The sequence below is a fragment of the Nerophis lumbriciformis genome, linkage group LG03 (assembly GCF_033978685.3).
Source record: "Nerophis lumbriciformis linkage group LG03, RoL_Nlum_v2.1, whole genome shotgun sequence".
Taxonomy (NCBI): domain Eukaryota; kingdom Metazoa; phylum Chordata; class Actinopteri; order Syngnathiformes; family Syngnathidae; genus Nerophis; species Nerophis lumbriciformis.
Window position 1 is genome coordinate 62,612,628 of NC_084550.2, and position 18,753 is coordinate 62,631,380.

At 42.4% G+C, this 18,753-nt stretch overlaps 1 protein-coding gene across 1 annotated transcript in view; it reads right to left on the reverse strand.

Moving 5' to 3' along the window:
- The window catches only part of tasora (transcription activation suppressor a), a 73,568-nt gene that overhangs the window by 23,418 nt on the left and 31,397 nt on the right, over positions 1–18,753 (reverse strand). Inside the window, exons 10-19 of the mRNA XM_061930670.2 lie at positions 14,092–14,198; positions 13,896–13,999; positions 11,659–11,731; positions 11,495–11,569; positions 9,291–9,478; positions 8,979–9,221; positions 8,707–8,899; positions 5,657–5,785; positions 5,336–5,490; positions 5,041–5,200 (exon numbers count right to left, since the gene is read on the reverse strand). Coding sequence (XP_061786654.2) covers positions 5,041–5,200; positions 5,336–5,490; positions 5,657–5,785; positions 8,707–8,899; positions 8,979–9,221; positions 9,291–9,478; positions 11,495–11,569; positions 11,659–11,731; positions 13,896–13,999; positions 14,092–14,198 — 1,427 coding nt within the window. The remainder of the gene's footprint in view (positions 1–5,040; positions 5,201–5,335; positions 5,491–5,656; positions 5,786–8,706; positions 8,900–8,978; positions 9,222–9,290; positions 9,479–11,494; positions 11,570–11,658; positions 11,732–13,895; positions 14,000–14,091; positions 14,199–18,753) is intronic.

Consider the following 18,753-nt stretch of genomic DNA (forward strand, 5'->3'; position numbering starts at 1 on the left):
TCCCTTGGTCGCCCGCCTCGCCGGCTTCAGCGGCGTTCTTCTCGCCGCCGCCATCAGACTCGTCCTCGGTGGATTCGGGGACACTGGGGCCGGCGACCCACCACCAGTTCTCCCCTCCACCCTCCCTTGTTTCGTGAGTATGTTGGACATCTGGAATCTGTCCATAGGGGGGGGATACTGTTACGGCTCAGGCTCCTGCCAACGCCGCTCATCCGTCTGTGCGCACCTCGGGACACGCCCACGGGTGCGCACATCCAGGGACGCGCCGCGCGCGTCTCCGCCCTGCTGCAGCCACCAGCTGCAATCACTCGCTGGCAATCTGCACACCTGCGACTGATCAGAGCGAGATCAATAAAGGACCAGTGGACCCAAGGATCGTCGCGGGAACTTAGTTTTTCTCATGGTGTACCGTAAGCCTTATGCGCTCTTACTATATTCGTGTTTCCTCTCCGTGCCTTGATTTGTCCCTTGTCTTCTCCCGTGTCCCCGCAGTACCCTCCGTCGCCTGCGTCTCAATTTCCCCTGGATCTCCCTCTGGACTCCGACTGCTTCCTTCGTTCCTCGACCTCTTGCTCGCCCCTGGATTCTGACGCCTCGCTCTCGCCCCGGATCAGCTGCCTGCCCCCTGGACTTCCGCGTATCTCGTTCAACACGTTGGTAAGACTCACTTCAGTTAAATTCTACACATAGTCTTACACCATTCCCTTTTGTATTCTAGTTCACACTCCATTTCCTTAGTTTAGTAATATTGTTTATTATTATTTATATATATATATATGTTGACTATATATATATAATAAATAATTGTATATACCGCCCCCTGGTGTCTGTTTGCCGTCACCCCCTCTCAGTAAACACAACAGTTTTGTTAAGAAACCAATTCTGAGCCTTATCTTATTTAGTTTTTATTTTATATATATTGACTGCATTAACCCTGGCAATCGACCCTGTGTGTGTATATGTATGTTATTGTTATGTTAAAAGGATAAAGCCATTGTTTACACATTTTGGTAAATAAATAACCAGAAAATGTATACCGGTATTTAGTTTTTTATCTTACTGTACCGAAAATTAACCGAACCGTGACCTCTAAACCCAGGTATGTACCGAACCGAAATTGTTGTGTACCCGATACCAATATTTTGGTATTTCAAAATAAAATGGATCACAAAAAGATTTCATTATTGACTTTATTTTAACAGAACATCTTATGACACATAACTATGTTTCTTATTGCAATAAAATAAGAATGTTATCATATAATAAGGTAGTGAACATACTAGACAACTTGTCTTTTAGTAGTAATTAAACAAACAAAAACTCCTAATTAGTCTGCTGACGTATGTAGTAACATATTGTGTCATTTATCTACCTATTATTTTGTCAAAATTATGAGGGACAAGCGGTAGAAAATTATTAATCTACTTGTTCATTTACTGTTATTATCAGCTTACTTTCTATTTTAACATGTTACATCTACACTTCTGTTAAAACATAATAAACATTTATTATTCTGTTGTTTGGATACTTTACATTAGTTTTAGGTGATACGACACATTTTGGTATCAGTCCAATACCAAGTAGTTACAGGATCATACACTGGTCATAAATAAAGTTCTCCTGTGTCCAGGGACATATTTTCTGACTTTATAGACAATAAAAAAATGACAAAAGACTTTATGATAATGGAAAAATATCGATGTAATTGCAGACTATATACGGCTTTTGTACTTAATTTGGTATCATTACAGCTGGCGTATGTATAGATCCAATGTTTACATTGAGAAGAGCTAGCTTGCTGTTCGCGGTGAGCTATTGTATCCTCCTACGGTGTATAGTAAAGCATGTTTAGCTATTCCTCGTCCTGCAGGGATGATACTTGTAAGAAACGTACTTTATTTGTCGCCCTGGATGTGAGGATTAGTGATTTAGAAGGAGCTAAAACACTGCAGACCGCGGATGGACGTTAGCTGCTAGCTAGCTAACGTAAATGACCGCCATAACCACAACACCAGGGGAAGCTCCACAAACCACGTTAAAGGGGAACATTATCACCATGTAAGCGTCAATGTATACCTTGATGTTGCAGAAAAAAGACCATATATTTTTTTAGCCGATTTCCGAACTCTAAATGGGTGAATTTTGGCGAATTAAACGCCTTTCTATTATTCGCTCTCGGAGCGATGACGTCACGTTGGGAAGCAATCCGCCATTTTCTCAAACACCGAGTCAAATCAGCTCTGTTATTTTCCGTTTTTTTCGACTGTTTTCCGTACCTTGGAGACATCATGCCTCGTCGGTGTGTTGTCGGAGGGTGTAACAACACGAACAGGGACGGATTCAAGTTGCACCAGTGGCCCAAAGATGCGAAAGTGGCAAGAAATTGGACGTTTGTTCCGCACACTTTACCGACGAAAGCTATGCTACGACAGAGATGGCAAGAATGTGTGGATATCCTGCGACACTCAAAGCAGATGCATTTCCAACGATAAAGTCAAAGAAATCTGCTGCCAGACCCCCATTGAATCTGCCGGAGTGTGTGAGCAATTCAGGGACAAAGGACCTCGGTAGCACGGCAAGCAATGGCGGCAGTTTGTTCCCGCAGACGAGCGAGCTAAACCCCCTGGATATCTTGGCTCACACCGTCCCTTATGCCACCGAAGATGATCAAGAGAAGAATATCGACCCTAGCTTCCCTGGCCTGCTGACATCAACTCCAAAACTGGACAGATCAGCTGTCAGGAAAAGAGCGCGGATGAGGGTATGTCTACAGAATATATTAATTGATGAAAACTGGGCTGTCTGCACTCTCAAAGTGCATGTTGTTGCCAAATGTATTTCATATGCTGTAAACCTAGTTCATAGTTGTTAGTTTCCTTTAATGCCAAACAAACACATACCAATCGTTGGTTAGAAGGCGATCGCCGAGTTCGTCCTCGCTTTCTCCCGTGTCGCTGGCTGTCGTGTCGTTTTCGTCGATTTCGCTTGCATACGGTTCAAACCGATATGGCTCAATAGCTTCAGTTTCTTCTTCAATTTCGTTTTCGCTACCTGCCTCCACACTACAACCATCCGTTTCAATACATTCGTAATCTGTTGAATCGCTTAAGCCGCTGAAATCCGAGTCTGAATCCGAGCTAATGTCGCTATAAACTTGCTGTTCTATCCGCCATGTTTGTTTGTGTTGGCATCACTATGTGACGTCACAGGAAAATGGACGGGTGTATATAACGATGGTTAAAATCAGGCACTTTGAAGCTTTTTTTAGGGATATTGTGTGATGGGTAAAATTTTGAAAAAAACTTCGAAAAATAAAATAAGCCACTGGGAACTGATTTTTAATAGTTTTAACCCTTCTGAAATTGTGATAATGTTCCCCTTTAAACCCAGATTCCGATTTAATAAAGGTCTTAACTCATTCTCCTTCTATGCCACATCAATATGGAATGCACTCCCAACAGGTGTAAAAGAAAGTGCATCTCTATGCTCCTTCAAAACCGCACTAAAAGAACACCTCCAGTCAACTTCAACCCTTGACTAACACCCGCCCCCCACCACATCCCCGGATTGTAAATAATCAAATGTAAATAATCAAATGTAGATATTTGTTCTTATGCTTTCTGAACTCACTATGTGCACCGCTCGCTGTACATGTATGATAAACGCTCATGCGTCGCCAGGCTCTGCTTTTTATCCATAGATTTATCACATTTAACTTTTTATTATCTATAGCAGGGATGTCAAAAGTGTGCCCCGGAGACCATTTGCGGCCCACAGCTAATGTTTTAAAGGCCCACGGCACATTCTAAAAATACTATTAAAATAAACAAAAACACAACAAAAGTGAAATAAAAAAGCTTAAAGGTTAAATGTAATTTAGAAAAAGTTGCAATGTTGACTAATAAAACAAAGCTGTTTTTTTTTCTTTCAAACTGTCAATGCTCAAAACATAATATTGAATCAAAATCAATGTTATTATGAATTATTGACCTATCCAAGGTTCCGATTACTTCACATCAAATTTTCCACTAAGAAAAATGTTTTTGGTGGAAGATTTTGCAAATTTGGTAAATAAATAACCCCAAAATTTATATTTTGTTGTTTTCTTACTGTACCGAAAATGAACCGAACCATGACCTCTAAACCCAGGTACGTACCGAACCGAAATTTTTGTGTATCGTTACACCATACTTGCCAACCTTGAGACCTCCGATTTCGGGAGGTGGGGGTGGGCGTGGTCGGGGTAGAATGGGGGCGTGGCTAAAAGGGGAGGAGTATATTTACAGCTAGAATTCACCAAGTCAAGTATTTCACATATATATATATATATATTTATTTTACTATATGTATATATATATATATATATATATATATATATATATATATATATATAAAAAATACTTTAATTTCAGTGTTCATTTATTTACACATATACACACACATAACACTACATGGCAGTATTGTCCTGTTTAAGAGTGTCACAACATTGCTGTTTACGGCAGACGAACTGCTTTACGGTATACAAAAACGTGACTGCTGTTGTTGTGTGTTGTTGCCGCGCTGGGAGGAAGTTAATGAAACTGCCTAACAATAAACCCACATAAGAAACCAAGAACTCGCCCTCCATCATTCTACAGTTATAACGTGATTGGGCAGGTATGCTGGTTATATTGTGGGTTAGCGGACTCAGGTCCTCATGGACCTGAGTCCGCCTGAATTTCGGGAGATTTTCGGGAGAAAATTTGTCCCGGGAGGTTTTCGGGAGAGGCGCTGAATTTCGGGAGTCTCCCGGAAAATCCGGGAGGGTTGGCAAGTATGCGTTACACCCCTACATATATGGATAATTCGAAGATATCCCCAATGGAAAAAAACAATGGGCAAATTCCAAGGTTTTATTTCAAATACACTACAGCGGGTACGAATAGGAAAGAAAAATGTGTTTTGCATAATCGGGCCCCTTCAAGTACAAAAATGCATCATTAAATACCCACTTATACCCATCTGTATAATTGCATGTGTACATAAATAAGCAAGACTAACCTGTAATGGGGGTGAGCACCCAGGGGATCTCCCACTGCTCCTCATCATCCTCGTACCCTCCTGCTCTCCTCGCAAGGCCTCCGCCTCCTCCTCCGTGGAGAGAATGGTCCCCGCTGGGACTGAATCCCTCCAGGCTACTCACACTGCCTGCTGTGTGATCCTGCACACACAAACACATACACAGTTGAACTCTCATTGTGGGCTTCAGGAAAAGTCTGAAAGCATTGGGAAGAGTCTGCTCCGCCATACAGCGAAATGAAAGCTGCACGGTTAAAACGTAAGGTGCATCAGTGACCTCCAGCTCGTCCTGCTTCCTTAGGTCAATGTCACAGTTGGCAGGCAGTCCCAGCTTAGCGGCCAGCCTGTCGAAGGGAGATGAGTCTTCCTGCATCTCCTCTGGACCCTCATTGCGAACTCTCGTGGCCGCTCCTCGGGCAGCCTGCTTGAGACCTGTTGGGAATCACACACAACAAAAATTCACCCATTCAGAAGAACTCTCAAGCCACAGCAACAAGACTTGCCATGTGCAATTGACCTTAGGCAAGTGAGCAACAGGGACCACTCTGTCACTAAAGCATAAAGTGAAGACAAGAAGAAATACATTGTGTCCACTCACCTGTCAGCAGCTTGCAAAGTCTCTTGGAAAGCTCTGATCCGTCTTCCCGAAGAACCACACCCATCAGCCCGACCGACTGGATGACAGCGGGGAGAGTACCTGGGGGGGCGGAGGCTTGACTACCTTCACCTACGAGGCAAAAGCAACAAACAAATTAATTAATAATCAATACATCACTACTTGTGTTTCATGATATAGACATACGATATACAAAACCCCAAACCAGTGAAGTTGGCACATTGTGTAATTCGTAAATAAAAACAGAATACAATGATTTGCAAATACTTATATTCAATTGCATAGACTGCAAAGACAAGACATTTAATGTTCCAACTGAGAAACTTCATTTGATACAAATATTGACAGTAACGATACTAAGTATAGTGTCAGTATTAGGGATGTCCCGATCCGATATTTGGATCGGATTGGCCGCCGATATTTGCAAAAAAATGCGTATCGGCAAGGCATGGGAAAATGCCGATCCAGATCCAGTTTAAAAAAATAAACTCCGGTCCGTGTTTTCCAACGCACCGATTTAAATAATACATTCCACTTTTCTGCTGCTCCCTGATTTCCGTTCCGCATTTTCCAGCACACCTTCAACACATCCACAGGCACAGGTCTGTGGATTCTCACGCAGTTGCTTTTAGCTGCGGACATTACACGACAGGCTCTTCTCACTCTTTCCTGTGTCTCCCTCTCACAGACAGCAAGCGCACCTTCTTACACACGTCACATACTGTCACGCCATACGTCACATACGTATACGTCCTCCCCCAGCAGAGAGGTAGCAGCATGGCTAACGTTAGCTGTGATGCTAGCGCAGCCGCTAAGGTGCGTGCCTGTGCAATTGCGCTCTGTGCACGGCAAATCTATGCCACGCACAAAATCAAATAAAAAAATAAGCGCATAACAATTTTCGACACACGGACACGACAGCGAAAACAGTTTCCGTCATCATTGTTCAAATATTGTAACGTCTGTCGAGACGCGTATCTCCATTCGGTGCCACGCGCCCACACCATCAAAATGCCGAGGCAAACATTTCCATATCAATACCGTATGAAAAAAATAGTGATTTTTTTAGTTGTGATTTCCTTCTCTGCATGAAAGTTTAAAAGTATCATATATTAATGCAGTATGAAGAAGAATGTTTTAATGTAGACACATAGAATCATCATACTGTTGTGATTATATGCATCAAGTGTTCATTCAAGGCTAAGGCAAACTATCGAGATATATATTGTGTATCGCAATATGGCCTTAAAATATCGCAATATTAAAAAGCCATATCGCCCAGCCCTAGTTCAATGATGCCATTTCTATTTGTCATGTATAATTTTGTCTATTTTGTGTTTATCCTTGAATAAACAGGTCAGTTTCTTGTTACCAACCATTGTGTATTATTCAAACTCCCCTAATTCAGCTGGCTAGTTGTTATCAAGAGTACTAAAACCCTTTTCAACATGATTCTGACAACTAAGTAGGCTAAATAACTTTAAACTTTAATACATGCTCGGATAGGCCAGTATCGGTCCGTATCGGTATCGGATCGGAAGTGCAAAAACAATATCGGTATCGGATCGGAAGTGCAAAAACCTGGATCGGGACATCCCTAGTCAGTATATGGTCCATGTTACAGTGAATAAATCATTATTTCTATTTGCTAAATAATCTTTTTTTGTGTGTTTTTTGTTATCGTTTACAAACTTAGGAAATAAGTCCCTGGACACAGGAGAGCTTTAATCTAATGATTTAAATCAGAGCGAGTAGTTGGATCTGATTGATATTGTTACACCGCCATCCTGTGTTTTTGTCTGACTATATAATTGTGATCAAAAAAGCATTTTTAACCTTTTATTGCCAACATTATTATTGTTTTTCAATTGCAAAAATAAAAACAAAAGCACAAACATGTACAAAAAACACCAAAAAAGACACAAAGAACATCAAACACTCGAGAAGTCGCTCAATCATTGTCCAATCTTTTATTTTTTTACACATACAAAAAATAAGGGGTCCCAGACCTGGTGGGAAAGGCTTAATTGTTATTTTATCATATATGTATTTTTTTTCCAAAGGAAGCGTTGTGAATAGTTCGGTCAGCCATCATAAGCTTCCAGGTCTCTTGATATTTTTCCATGAGAGGGACTTTACTCTCTTGGGCAACAAAATACCTAAGTATTTTGAACCTTTCTAACCATTTTTGAACAGCCTTTGTAACCCATGGTTAAATGGATCTATTATCATTTACATACCATCCATCCATCCATTTTCTACCGTTTGTCCCTTTTTGGGGTCGCGGGGGGTGCTGGAGACTATCTCAGCTGCATTCGGGCGGAAGGCGGGGTACACCCTGGACAAGTCGCCACCTCATCGCAGGGCCAACACAGATAGACAGACAACATTCACACTCACATTCACACACTAGGGACCATTTTAGTGTTACCAATCAACCTATCCCCAGGTGCATGTTTTTGGTGGTAGCGGGGGTATATATTGTAGCCCGGAAGAGTTAGGGATGCAAGGGATTCTGGGTATTTGCTCTGTTGTGTTTATGTTGTGTTACGGTGCGGATGTTCTCCCGAAATGTGTTTGTCATTCTTGTTTGTGTGGGTTCACAGTGTGGCGCATATTTGTAACAGTGTTAAAGTTGTTTATACGGCCACCCTCAGTGTGACCTGTATGGCTGTTGACCAAGTATGGCTTGCAGTCGCTTTCGTGTGTACGCAGAAGCCGCATACAACATGTGACTGGGCCGGCACGCTGTTTGTATGGTGAAAAAGCGGACGCGTCGACAGATTGTAGAGGACGCTAAAGGCAGTGCCATCACGGCACGCCCTTAATATTGTTGTCCAGGTGGAAATCAGGAGAAATTCGGGAGAATGGTTGCCCCGGGAGATTTTTCAGGAGGGTTGGCAAGTATGATCGTGTAATCAACTAATGATCAGCTGGACTTTGCTGCTAATATTTCTGTAACCTTCAGAATTCTATCTTAGCATATCCAGTATGTCTTAAAGTTTAAAATGTCAGTTGTGGCATCTCCTCACCTGTAATCTTGTCACATTTTGACCGTTCCTGCGACGCCTTCAAATATGTCAGTGTCCGCTCTGCCATTTTCTGCTCCATTCTCCTCTTCCTCACCAGGCTTTTCATCTCGCCTACTCTTCCTCCTTCCTCCCGCCTTACTTCAATCTCAGCGTTCCTCTTGCTGGTCAACACTAGGTCCATCAGCTGCTGCATCTGAGGGACCAAACCGTGACTTCCTTAAATAAAGATGACTCCATGACAAATTAGACGATGTCCAAACGAACATGTGTACCTTCTGTGTGTTGCTGCTGACCACCTCTTGCACCTCTGGCCTCACCTCCTCAGACTCCATGTGGCTACAGTGCACCTCCACCATCTTCCTGGCATGGCTGACGGACAGCTGGTAGTTGCCAGGGCTGTGCAGGTATGACTGCAGGTATCCATCCAAGTTGAGCTGGTGGTGTTTGGGAGCTGGAAATGGCGTTTTCCTCTTGTCCTCTTTTTCATCGTACTCAGCCATGGGGTGTGGTTGCACCTGCGGCGCACAGACGGAGGGTTCGGATAAAATAACTGCACGCCATCTCTATTCTGTGTTTTGGCGCACCTTGCCCTCTTTTAGGCCAATTAAGTATTCCTGAGCCTGCAGCTCCACGCCTGTAGAGAGCTCCACAGGAGGATTGGCGCGGTTCTTGATGAGGGCGTGATGCAGGGCCGGCATGAAGTGCTTCAGACCTGGCATTATCTTGCTATCAGATGAACCAGGGACATCCAAAGAAATGCCACCGCTTGGTGCTAAAAACAATGGATATATTGTTATTATTTGAAAAAAAATAAAAATAAAATGTAATTAAATCATTTATTCGTGGCGGGCCTCACATATATATTTAGACCGGCGCAAACTGATTTGGCGCTATCTGCTAGGAATTCTCCATATTTCTGCATGTTAAAGGGGAACATTATCACCAGACCTATGTAAGCGTCAATATATACCTTGATGTTGCAGAAAAAAGACCATATATTTTTTTAACCGATTTCCGAACTCTAAATGGGTGAATTTTGGTGAATTAAAGGCCTTTCTATTATTCGCTCTCGGAGCGATGACGTCACAATGTGACGTCACATCGGGAAGCAATCCGCCATTTTCTCAAACACATTACAAACACCGAGTCAAATCAGCTCTGTTATTTTCCGTTTTTTTTCGACTGTTTTCCGTACCTTGGAGACATCATGCCTCGTCGGTGTGTTGTCGGAGGGTGTAACAACACGAACAGGGACGGATTCAAGTTGCACCAGTGGCCCAAAGATGCGAAAGTGGCAAGAAATTGGACGTTTGTTCCGCACACTTTACCGACGAAAGCTATGCTACGACAGAGATGGCAAGAATGTGTGGATATCCTGCGACACTCAAAGCAGATGCATTTCCAACTGGACTGGACAGATCAGCTTTCAGGAAAAGAGAGCGGATGAGGGTATGTCTACAGAATATATTAATTGATGAAAACTGGGCTGTCTGCACTCTCAAAGTGCATGTTGTTGCCAAATGTATTTCATATGCTCTAAACCTAGTTCATAGTTGTTAGTTTCCTTTAATGCCAAACAAACACATACCAATCGTTGGTTAGAAGGCGATCGCCGAATTCGTCCTCGCTTTCTCCCGTGTCGCTGGCTGTCGTGTCGTTTTCGTCGGTTTCGCTTGCATACGGTTCAAACCGATATGGCTCAATAGCTTCAGTTTCTTCTTCAATTTCGTTTTCGCTACCTGCCTCCACACTACAACCATCTGTTTCAATACATGCGTAATCTGTTGAATCGCTTAAGCCGCTGAAATCCGAGTCTGAATCCGAGCTAATGTCGCTATAAACTTGCTGTTCTATCCGCCATGTTTGTTTGTATCGGCATCACTATGTGACGTCACAGGAAAATGGACGGGTGTATATAACGATGGTTAAAATCAGGCACTTTGAAGCTTTTTTTTAGGGATATTGCGTGATGGGTAAAATTTTGAAAAAAAACTTCGAAAAATAAAATAAGCTACTAGGAACTGATTTTTAATGGTTTTAACCCTTTTGAAATTGTGATAATGTTCCCCTTTAATGCAAAGACTTTAATTTTGAAAACTTTTGAAAATTGTGAATTGCGCCTCAGGTTTTGTCTATGTTACGGTCCTTGCAGTAGAGATACGGTTGAAGCTTTAATGCATTCTGCAAGGTGTGTTTGATGTGCTATTGAAGTTCTGATATCAATATAGTCGGAATGACGTCTCTGTTTATTTAGAACTGGTAGCAGCTGACTGCTGTACGAATTAGCTATTGTGGCTAATCGGCCTGTGCTTTTTATTTTGCATATCGTTCACAATCCTTATTAGAGATAAGAAGACAAAATTATGAATTTTTTTTGCAGTCTATGTTAGAATAATCATATATAAGTTATCACACAACTCTTATGCTTAAAGGCCGTTGCTCTAGTTATTGCCTATTCTGTACTTTTTCTGCTTCGTGCAAGGGCACACAACTTCTTATCTTCCATGGCATGCGAGGAGTGGCCTCGCCGCAGATGTTTTCTGTCTTTCAGCCTTGCTAACAGCCAAGGACAAACAAGCACCTCAACGGAGATAAGGCATAGCAGGCAGACAATTGTTTTTATGCTCTCATGGCAAATTATGTAAATGAGTCTGGAGTCATCATTTAGTCAGCAGGACTGGCTCCTGCATCAATTAACCAACCAAATTAAGAATGTACACACCCTGGATTGGATATTCTATCTACTGGTGGTATAATGATAGTTAGTTGTACAAGTTTGTCAACTTACCGGCTTTGGCCACGTCTCTGCTTTCAGGAAAGACAAACAAGGCCTGGAGACACCGCTTCCACCCATCGTCTCTCTCTGAACACAAAAGTTAAAAAAAAATTATTTCAATTCACTGTAGGCCTCTTTATGATTAAACAGTAAGGCCACCATGGCCCATTTCCTACCAGGGGGCGAGGTCATCTGGACACTGGACAGCAGAAAGAGAAAACCTCTCTCAGTCAGAGGGGTCACAAAAACCTGTTTGGACAGCAGAGACACCAATGACCACATTTCACTTCCTTATTTTGCATATGTACACTCATACAGTGCATACGGAAAGTATTGACACAGCGCTTCGCTTTTTCCACATTTTGTCATTTCCAAAGTGGAATAAGACTGTGACTTGTCCTCCAAATTCCACACATACTACCCCATAATGACAATGTAATCGCAATCAAAAGTTTACATCCACTTGTAAAGAACATAATGTCATGGCTGTCTTGAGTTACCAATCATTTCTACAACTCTTATTTTTTTGTGATAGAGTGATTGGAGCACATACTTGTTGGTCACAAAAAACATTCATGAAGTTTGCTTCTTTTATGAATTTATTATGGGTCTACTGAAAATGTGAGGGTCAAAAGTATACATACAGCAATGTTAATATTTGCTTATATGTCCCTTGGCAAGTTTACCTGCAATAAGGTGCTTTTGGTAGCCATCCACAAGCTTGACCCCTCCTCTTGACAAAATTGGTGCAGTTCAGCTAAATGTGTTGGTTTTCTGACATGGACTTGTTTCTTCAGCATTGTCCACACGTTTAAGTCAGGACTTTGGGAAGGCCATTCTAAAACCTTCATTCTCGCCTGATTTAGCCATTCCTTTACCACTTTTGACGTGTGTTTGGGGTCATTGTCCTGTTGGAACACCCAACTGCGCCCAAGACCCAACCTCCAGGCTGATGATTTTAGCTTGTCCTGAAGAATTTGGAGGTAATCCTCCTTTTTCATTGTCCCGTTTACTCTCTGTAAAGCACCAGCTCCATTGGCGGGCAAAACAGGCCCAGAGCATAATACTAACACCATGCTTGACGGTAGGTATGGTGTTCCTGGGATTAAAGGCCTCACCTTTTCTCCTCTAAACATATTGCTGGGTATTGTGGCCAAACAGCTCATTTTTTGTTTCATCTGACCACAGAACTTTCCTCCAGAAGATCTTATCTTTGTCAATGTGATGTCAGATGAAACAAAAATTGGACACAATATCCAGCAATATGTTTAGAGGAGAAAAGGTGAGGCCTTTAATCCCAGGAACACCAAGCCTACCGTCGAGCATGGTGGTGGTAGTATTATGCTCTGGGCCTGTTTTGCTGCCAATGGAACTGGTGCTTTAAATGGGACAATGAAAAAGGAGGATTACCTCCAAATTCTTCAGGACAAGCTAAAATCATCAGCCCGGAGGTTGGGTCTTGGGCGCAGTTGGGTGTTCCAACAGGACAATGACCCCAAACACACATCAAAAGTGGTAAAGGTGTTGGCCTGGTGATGAGCGGTAAATGGTTTCCTCCAAACATGACGCCTGGCATTCACGCCAAAGAGTTTAATCTGTGTTTTATCAGATCAGAAAATGTTGTTTCTCATGGTCTGAGAGTCTTTCAGGTGCATTTTGGCAAACTGTTTACGAATAAATGGCTTCCGCCTGGCCACTCTACCATACAGGCCTGATTGGTGGATTGCTGCAGAGATGGTTGTCCTTCTGGAAGGTTCTCCTCTCTCCACAGAGGAATGCTGTAGCTCTGACAGAGTGACCATCGGGTTGGTCACCTCCTTGACTCGGGTGCTTTCACCCCAATCGCTCAGTTTAGACGGCCAACCAGTTCTTGGAAGAGTTCTGGTGGTTCCAAATGTCTTCCATTTACGGATGATGGAGGCCACTGTGCTCATTGGGACCTTCGGGGCAGCAGATATTTTTCTGTACCTTTCCCAAGATTTGTGCTTCCAGACAAACCTGTCTCGGACAATTCCTTCTACTTCATTCTAGGTTTGTGCTCAAGTGTGGGACCTTATATATAGACAGGTGTGTGCCTTTCCAAATCATGTCCAACCAACTACATTTACCACAGGTGGACTCCAATTAAGCTGTAGGAACATCTCAAGGATGATCAGTTGAGACAGGATGCACCTGATTTCCCTTTTGAGCTTCATGGCAAAGGCTGTGAAAACTTATATACATGTGATGTCTTAGTTTTTTTAATTTGTAATACATTTGCAAACATTTAAAAAAAATCTCACTGTCATTATGCGGTATTGTGTGTGGAATTTTTCGGACAATAATGAATTTATTCAATTTTGTAATAAGGCTGTAACATACCAAAAATGTGGAAAAAGCGAAAGACTGAATACAAACAAACACAAACACCCACCAGTCTTTTGACTTCAATCTCCTGCAGCAGTGTGGTTATGCTGCTTGTCGAGCGACTTCTGTCAACCACCTCCAGTAGGCTGCAGTGATGGCCGTGACTCACAACTACACACACACACACACACAAACATATCATTGACCAACGGGTCAGAACAGATTCAACTTGTGCTGCACTATTTGGTTGCACACGGCTTCACCTTCTTTGCTGCTGCTGCTGTAGAGGCTCAGCGAGAACAGCTGCACTGGCAGGAGCTTGGTCACCTTGTCCAGCCTCATCAAGAAACCCATTTCCAACCTGTCAGGTCTGGAGGAAACAGTCACGTCGCATTTATTTATGTGCATTAATAACAGGAGAGGAAGAAGTTTAAGTTAGGGCCCGAACAGAGTGAAAGACCCTCAGATTAAAATTGCAAGTTTTTTTTCTTCAATGCGTTGAGACACCTTTTGAGGCTCTCATTATGCAGGAAAAGTCCCCATATTTTGCAGGCTTTTCAGGTATGGGGGAACATTTTTTATTTTGGGGGGGGGGGGGGGGGGGGGTCCCAAAAATTGTCTCTCTACCTTTAAAATTAGAAAAAATTAGCCCCTCCTACCAGTTTCACGTATAGACACGAATGCCGCAGGAGACGCCTATCATGACGGACGCACATTAAAGTCTCAGGAACCCATACCTAAAAAAACCGACAGGAAGTCGGCCATCTTGGTTTTGGTCTTCCATTTTTGACCAAAAAAAAGTGGTCGTATTTTAACGAACTCCTGCTGGAGACTTTGACCAAATGAGTTGCGGTTAAAATGGCAGATACCACACATTAAGTGTGGTAAATTGTAGGGATGTCCCGATCCGATATTTGGATCGGATCGGCCGCCGATATTTGCCAAAAAATGCGTATCGGCAAGGCATGGGAAAATGCCGATCCAGATCCAGTTTAAAAAAAACTCCGGTCCGTGTTTTCCAACGCACCGATTTAAATAACACATTCCACTTTTCTGCTGCTCCCTAAGTTCCGTTCCGCATTTTCCAGCACACCTTCAACACATCCACAGGTCTTTGGATTCTCACGCAGTTGCTTTTAGCTGCTGGCATTACACGACAGGCTCTTCTCACCCTTTCCTGTGTCTCCCTCTCACAGACAGCAAGCGCACCTTCTTACACATGTCACATACTGTCACGTCATACGTCACATACGTATACGTCCTCCCCGAGCAGAGAGGTAGCAGCATGGCTAACGTTAGCTGTGATGCCGTCAGTCTACCCCAGGGCAGCTGTGGCTATGAAAATAGCTTACCACCACCAGGTGTGAATGATTGATGGGTTCTACATGTAAAGCGACTTTGGGTACTTAGAAAAGCGCTATATAAATCCCAGTTATTATTATTATTATTATTATGCTAGCGCAGCCGCTAAGGTGCGCACTGCTCAAGTGTCCTCTGCGCACGGCAAATCTATGCCACGCACAAAATCAAATAAAAAAATAAGCGCATAACAATTTTCGACACACGGACACGACAGAGAAAACAGTTTTCGTCATCATTGTTCAAATATTGTAACGTCTGTCGAGACGCTTATCTCCATTCGGTGCCACACGTCCACACCATCAAAATGCAGAGGCAAACATTTCCAGATCAACACCGTATGAAAAAATTAGTGATTTTTTTAGTTGTGATTTCCTTCTCTGCATGAAAGTTTAAAAGTAGCATATATTAATGCAGTATGAAGAAGAATGTTTTAATGTAGACACATAGAATCATCATACTGCTGTGATTATATGCATCAAGTGTTCATTCAAATCTAAGGCAAAATATCCAGATATATATTGTGTATCGCAATATGGCCTTAAAATATCTCAATATTAAAAAAAGGCCATATCGCCCAGCCCTAGTTCAATGATGCCATTTCTGTTTGTCATGTATAATTTGGTCTATTTTGTGTTTATCCTTGAATAAACAGGTCAGTTTCTTGCTACCAACCATTGTGTATTATTCAAACTCCCTTAATTCAGCTGGCTAGTTGTTATCAAGAGTACTAAAACCCTTTTCAACATGATTCTGACAACTAAGTAGGCTAAATAACTTTAAACTTTAATACATGCTCGGATAGGCCAGTATCGGTCAGTATCGGTATCGGATCGGAAGTGCAAAAACAATATCGGTATCGGATCGGAAGTGCAAAAACCTGGATCGGGACATCCCTAGTAAATTGAGAACACATTTTGTCAACGCCATAAGATGTGGGCGTGGTATGGTGTTAGAATAATTATGTATAAGTTATCACACAACTCTTATGCTTAAAGGCCGTTGCTGACTGCCAAGGGCGAACATCAAGTACATTGAAGCAGACAAAGCAGAGACAGGGCGTAATCACGAGTGTCAGCACATTTCCATTTCTAAATAATCATATATCGTGTCTAACTGGGGCTGCTGAAATTACCCCCCCCTTCCTTCAGAAGCAGCCTCGGTGATGTAACCAGGGACCTCCCGAATAAATAGTGGAGCATGTGGGCTGTGCCTTAGAGCGTAGGTTGGAACTGTAACTGAGTGTACAGCCCAATACGTCTCTCCTCATTGAGCAAAATTTAACTGTGTCTCTGCATGATTCCTTGCTTCTTGTCTGTTTAATTGATGTCATCAGTGTTTGAACCTGACATATGGCGCCAAACAATGCTCTGATGATTCACACGAAACGTTAGTAACTCAGCTCCACAAACACTGATCTTGAGCTTATTAGGTAGAATTATTGATGATGACACCCTAAAGTGCTCAATGGGTCAGTACTTGTTCCTACCTACTCGTAGTGGGTGGAGCCTGGTGGCGAAAACTGCCCCACGCCATAACTAATCTGTCATTTCTGCACTTTAGGTGATCAGAGACGGCTACTAAACTGATGGGTGATGATAAATTGCAAAAAATATTTTGCAAATGACAGGATTTGGCGTGACATGGCGCCAAACTTTATAACTCTGTTTCACAAGTTCAGATCTTGATTCAAATTGCTACAAGGATGATGACAGTCTGAATGGGCGTTTCAGAGCAGAGCAAGGGCCCTGTTGAAATGGCTGTTTTTTCTTCTATACATTTGGATGCATTTTTGAGGGCCCTTAACATGCTCAAAAAGTCCCCATAATTTTCAGGCGCTTCAGGTATTGCAAAAAAAGTTTAAATTGTGGAGGTCCTGAAATTTATGGTGGTGGGTTTTGGGCATGGGGAAGGACGCGACTGCAAGTGTCATACGTGCCGGGCAACTCGCGAGGGCCCGTTGAACCCTGCTCGCAGCTTTAATTATAACTGTGTTGCCTTTTCTTTACAATTCCACATACAAAAATTGTTATTGCCTTATGTTTTAGCAAAGAGCTGAAAGTGGGCTCACACTTGTTTGGTTTTGTTAAAATTTAAAAACACTTTAGTGCATTTGGTCAAGTAAGAACGCTATCATCCACTTCAGAAATAGGGTCTCAGCCCGCTTGCAGACTAACTCTGGTGCAGTTTGGTCATCAAGTCCTTGCTTTATTACAGTGTTCTTTAGGGGTGTAACGGTACGTGTATTTGTATTGAACCGTTTCGGCAAGGGGGGTTTGGTTCGGTTCGGAGGTGTACCGAACGAGTTTCCACACAAACATATTAAGTAGCCGCCTCCGCTTCCTTCTGCCTGTCTCTGTCAGTACACAGCACCCAACATTGTCCCACCCACACAACCATCTGATTGGTTACAAACAGAGTGGTAACAGCCCATCAGCAGTGCGTATTCAGAGCGGTAACAGCCAATCAGCAGTGCATATTCAGAGAGCATGTAGTCAGTGCTTAGCGTTTAGCAGGTAATCATCAGGCAGCGGACTCTCTCCACATGATAATAAACACCTCCCAGTCAACTACTAGTAACATCACTATGAGCCCGTTGACCTTCCAGAAATATAAAAGGCAGCTCAGCTCGAGCTTGAGGTGAAGGCCAATTCGCTTTTAGCGTAGCGTTAGCTCATTTTGCGGTGTGTGTGTGTGTTACGGACAGCAAAGCCCTGTCTGTCTGTTATTTCACTTTATCTTTTTCTGTGTTGATTGAGCTGCGTTGAAGCAGCAAAAAAGGACATTATGTTAAATGAAGAGTTTCTGTCTCTGATAGTTGATATAATAATGTAAGTGCATCATTAAGCCTACATGAACTCCATGGTGTTCAGGGATGAATAGTCTCTCCTATTGCTATTGTACTATTTTTTCAGCTATAGTTACATTAATCATTAGTAATGCAGCAACCTAGTTTTGAATGGCAGGGTCCCTGCTATCACATGTTGGTAAAAATATAACATTTACATAATAAAAATCAACTACAGGTTTCCCAAATGCTGTAATAAATTAAGCATGACGATTTGACTTGAAACTGTTTAATGTTGCATTTTTTTATATGTAGAAGAAAAGTTTTGTCATTTTATTTAATCTGAGCAACAACTTGAGGCAGTTTAATGTTGATTAACGTGGGCAGAATTATTATAGTGTTCCCAATGTTAAAAAGATAAAGCCATTGTTTACAAATTTGGTAAATAAATAACCAAAAAAATTATATTTTGTTGTTTTCTTACTGTAAATGAACTGAACCGTGACCTCTAAACCGAGGTACGTACCAAACTGACATTTTTGTGTACCTTTACACCCCTAGTGTTCTTTAATGCGCAGCTTTCGGCCCCATGGCAAAAATACAAATGCAAACGCTTAGCCAAGTGTAAATGCATATTGAAGACACCCGAGTTCCTTTTCGCGATTTGAACGGTTCATACAGTCGAAAACAACCCAAGCATAGCGCATTTTTTCTATGGTAAAGGCTAAATGGTGCCGAGTACCCATTGGGAACAGAGCTAGCTTGACCACCATGCATA